The sequence below is a fragment of the Sturnira hondurensis genome, unplaced genomic scaffold (assembly GCF_014824575.4).
Source record: "Sturnira hondurensis isolate 20B ecotype Veracruz unplaced genomic scaffold, ASM1482457v3 Scaffold0022908, whole genome shotgun sequence".
Lineage (NCBI taxonomy): Eukaryota > Metazoa > Chordata > Mammalia > Chiroptera > Phyllostomidae > Sturnira > Sturnira hondurensis.
In genome coordinates this window covers 9,389,359-9,393,574 of record NW_028095539.1, presented here as the reverse complement: position 1 = coordinate 9,393,574, position 4,216 = coordinate 9,389,359, and the positions used below count along the sequence as shown (strand labels likewise).

Sequence of the window (4,216 nt, the reverse complement as noted above, 5' to 3'; positions counted from 1 at the left end):
GGCATCACGGGGTCCCGTGCTGCCCTGGGGGGTGGGAGTGTCCTGCTCTCAGGCCCCCTCGTCCCCAAGCTGCTCCAGTCCAGGCCGGCCGTGCGCCGTGGCGTGGGCGTCATACTGGGGCAGAGATGGCGGGTGTGTCTGCCCGTCTGAGGCCCAGTCGGCCTGGTGATGTTCTCAGGGGATTGCGTCACGCTGGCCCTCCCTCAGATATAGACTCGGACACTGGGCGGCAGAGGCGGCCTGTGTGCTGACCCGCGATGGAGGCCAGGCTGCTGAGCGCCGTCCTGGGCGTCGTCCTGGTGCAGGCAGAGACTGCAGTGCAGAGCCTGGACCTGCCGAGGGTGGGGGCGTCTCTCCCTCGTCTTTCGAAGGCCGGGCAAGGAGGGGCTCGAGTGTCCAGCTACTCCTGTCCCCGGTCTCTCCAGCCCCAGCTGATGCCGCAACAGCTCCCTCAAGGGCCCAGGACCCATGCGGGCTGGCCGGCCGCCAAGGGCAGGGGCCTAAGGGTCTGAGCTCAGCTCACCTGCCTCTCCTCTCCTCGGGAGGCCCGGCGGGCAGAGCCCTGGCTGTGGCCACCCCGTGGCCTCAGCCAGGCTGCTGGTCCTCTGCAGGTTCCAGGGTCTGGGGCTCAGGGTGGCCACCTCGTGCCACTGAGTCAGTGGCTCCGCACCCTGTGGGGATGGGAGGAGATTGTCTGGACGGGGAGGGTGGCTGGGGTTTGGCTCCCAGCTCCATGCTCCAGTGCCTGGCTCCTTCTCCGCTGGGTCTGTGTGGACGGCAGGGCCAGGAGACCATCAGCTCAGGGGCGCAGGCGCTGGGGACACACTTCCTCTTCTGTTGCCAAAAATGAGCCCTTTCCGGGAGGTTCGAGGGAGGCCTGGGCTCTCTGGAGCCAGAGCTCCCTCCCCCAGGGCGGCTGGGCAGGTGGAGCAGTGCCACTTCCATGGGGCTGGACACAGTGGGCCAGCCCTCTCCACCACGGCCCTCTGACATCCCTCCCCAGGGACCGGCACCCGCAGAGGCTGTCACGCCAGCAGGGGTCCCGCAGAAAGATGACCACCTGCGGCTCTGCCGTCCTGCCTTGCGGCTGCCCGGCTGCCCGCTGCCCTTTCAGAACCTGCTCGCTCCCTGCCTGGGAGGTCCTGGGGTCTCTGCGTCCTGGGTCCCTGAGACCGGCCGGCTCTGCCCCCTCTCCCCAGATGGCAGGGTTCTGGAGGGAGGTCGGTGTGGCCTCCAAACAACACCTGGCACTGACAACCCCCAAGAGGCTGCAGGCCCTGTTCCTGACCCTGCATGAGGCCGAGCTGACCGTGAGGGCTGCATACAGCAGGTACGTGGCTGGGCCCCCTGAGCTGGGGTAGGAGCAGGTGTGTGGCCAGGTGCCTGGGGGCAGTCCCCTGCCCGGGTGGTGGCTGTGGGTTTTTTTTTAAATTTATTTATCTTAAGAGAGGAAGGGAAGGAGAGAAAGAGAGAAATAATCAGTGTATGGTTGCTTTTTGTGAGTCCCCTGCTGGGAACTGGCCTGCAACCCAGGCATGTGACCTGACTGGGAATCGAACCGTGATCATGTGGTTCACAGGCCCGCGCTCAATCACTGAGCTACGCCAGCCAGGGCTGGCTGTGGGTTTTGGACGGCCTTGTCAGTTTGGTGGACCAGCCCTCCCTGTGTCTTCCACCCAAGACCTTCCCCCGGCTCCTGGAACTATAACCCCCCAAAATATATGCATAGAGTTTTGATAACGTTTGGTCGATTTACAAGAAAAGGAAATGGGCCCTGGCTGGTGTAGCTCAGTGGATTGAGCGCGGGCCTTCGAACCACACGATCGCGGTTCGATTCCCAGTCAGGGCACATGCCTGGGTTGCAGGCCAGTTCCCAGCAGGGGACCCACGAGAGGCAACCATACATTGATATTTCTCTCCTTCCCTTCCCCTCTAAAGATAAATAAATAAAATCTTAAAATAAAAAGAAAGGAAATGGGCTCCCCACCCGGTGCCTCATGGACCTCTGGAGGTCCCAGAGCCATGGCTGAGGCAAGAGGGGTCCCGCCCTGAACCCCTGCCCTCCATCCCCTGCAGAACCTTCCTAAAGACACACTCCCCTGACCGTGCCGGGCCGGGGAGCGCAGCCTGGTGTCCCCCTAACAGGCCCTTCACTGCCTTTCAGCCTGGGCAGCTGTGAGACAGAGAACATCGTGGGCTCGGAAGTAGATGTTTCGGGGAAGTTTGTTTTTCCTGGTAAGAGCCCTGGCCCTGATGCTGTGGTGACAGCCCCCTGGCCCTGCACACGAGTGACACTCGGCCTGGCTGTTCCCCACACTATCCCCACACCGTCCCCCATGCTGTTCCCCACACTCTTCTACGGGTCCCCGACTCTCTCACCCATGAGCCCACGGCCCTCCGGGGGCTGCTTAGGCCGCCAGTCCTGGTGTCGTGGGTGGGCCCGGCAGTGACGGGGGCAGGGGCTCAGCTCTGGTCTGCACGGTCCGCCGCACTCCCCACCCCCTGCTTGTTCCCAGGCCGCCGGGAAATCCGGGTGATCGACACGGACTATGAGCGCTACGCCATCTTGCGGCTGTCCCTCGCGTGGCGGGGGGAGGAAGTCCAGGTGCTCAAGTACTTCAGTAAGCCCCCTGGAGAGGCGGGGGTCTGGGGGCTGCTGTCCCTGCTGCCCGGCTGCTGGGCGTCCCGCTCCGCCCCACTCAGCTCCGCTGCACCCCCACAGCTCGAAGCCTGGAGGATGACTACGAGCCCGGCCTCTGGAAGTTCCGGGAGCTGACAGCAGACACCGGACTGTACCTGGTGGCCCGGCATGGTGAGCCCCAGGCCTTTGGGATGGGCTGTAGGCTGGGAACTCAGAGGGTGGAGCCAGGCCCCACTCCTGCAGCCCCTCACACCGCCCCCCATCCCACAGGGCAGTGCGCCAAGCTCCTGAAGCAGGTGAGCCTTCACTGAGGCCCCGCTGAGTCCCCAGCTGGATGGGGGTCCCAGTGCCTCTAGGTCCTGGGCCTCCAGGGGCGTGACCACCGGCTGCCAGATGGAGACCCTGGAGGCTGGGGGGCAGGGATGGGCCTGGATGGGGCACAACATGGGCCGGGCTGGACCTTGGGCCCCCCTTCCATGTAGCAGGGCGTGAGGGGCTGCTGGGGTCTCTGCCCGCTCCCATTCCTCCCAGGGTGGGGGCCCCATCCCACTCGGGCCAACCGCCATCATCTGTCCACCCCCGTGGGACATAGCCCCAGAGGCGGGGACCAACACCCGCTTTGCAGGCAGAGAGCCGGGGCGGTGTGTGCGCAAAGCCACGCGGCAGCTGGCCCGCCTGTCCAGACCCTGGCCCTGGCCCCCGGGGGCCTGCAGCGCCCTGAGCCCCTGCCCTCTGCGTCTAGGAGCTGATCTAGGAGCGGGGCCCAGGCCAGGATGAGGGGAGCCCCGCCCACACGCCCTCCTGTCCCCTGCCTGGGGTGGAGGGGGCGACTGCAGCAGCTTCCAATAAACCCTTGAGCACAGCCAGCCGCTGCCAGAGTCTTTCCTGGGGGTCAGCGGGGGAGGGGGCACAGTGGGGGCGGTGTGGCGTGCTGTCCGTGACCGCCCTAGAAAGGAGACTCTGGCCTCGGAGTGTGAATGGACTTGGCTGCCTGCCCTGGTGGGACCTCTGCCTGGAGGGGGCTGGGTCAGGGCCACCAGGCTCAGGGGCAGGACGGCAGCTCCTGCCCTCCCCCTCTCCCTCGGGGGCCCTGCCAGGCTCTGCCCAGCTCGGAGCCCCCAGGTCGAGCTGCCCACGGCCACCCTAGCCTGGTCCTGCCCCCTGGAGTCCAGGAGGGCTGCCCAGCTTGCAGCCCTGAGGACTGGGGCTGCCCTGGGGACTGGGTCATCGGCAGTTCACGGGGCCCCAGGCTCGGCGCCCTGGTGGCTGCAGAGGCAGCGGGCTCTGTGCGGGCTCCCTGGCCTCCCCAACCATCTGCGTGCAGGCTACCCTGCCAGGAAGGGGCTGCAGGGCCGGGTGGTCCTGGACATCAGAACCCCAGCTCCTTCTGGGGGGACAAAGGTGGACCTCCCGGAGCCCAGGCGGACGGTGCAGGAAGCAGAATGCGGTCCACTGTCCCCTCAGATGTCATTTAAGGACACAAGTTTTAGAATCAAGTCACCAAGGCTGTGGCAATCACCGGGGGCGGGGCGGGGCGGGGGGGGGGCGGCAGCAGGGAAAACCAAGCAGGACATC

General features: G+C 65.9%; 1 protein-coding gene across 1 annotated transcript; it reads left to right on the top strand.

Moving 5' to 3' along the window:
• The first annotated feature begins 257 nt into the window (after positions 1-257).
• Positions 258-3,440, top strand: LOC118980332 (epididymal-specific lipocalin-8). The gene is made up of 7 exons (XM_037036900.1): positions 258-341; positions 1,020-1,330; positions 2,165-2,235; positions 2,517-2,621; positions 2,723-2,812; positions 2,912-2,937; positions 3,384-3,440. Exons 1-7 carry the CDS (start codon positions 258-260, stop codon positions 3,393-3,395), a joined length of 699 nt encoding a protein of 232 aa, XP_036892795.1. The 3' UTR covers positions 3,396-3,440.
• Positions 3,441-4,216: the final 776 nt, after the last annotated feature.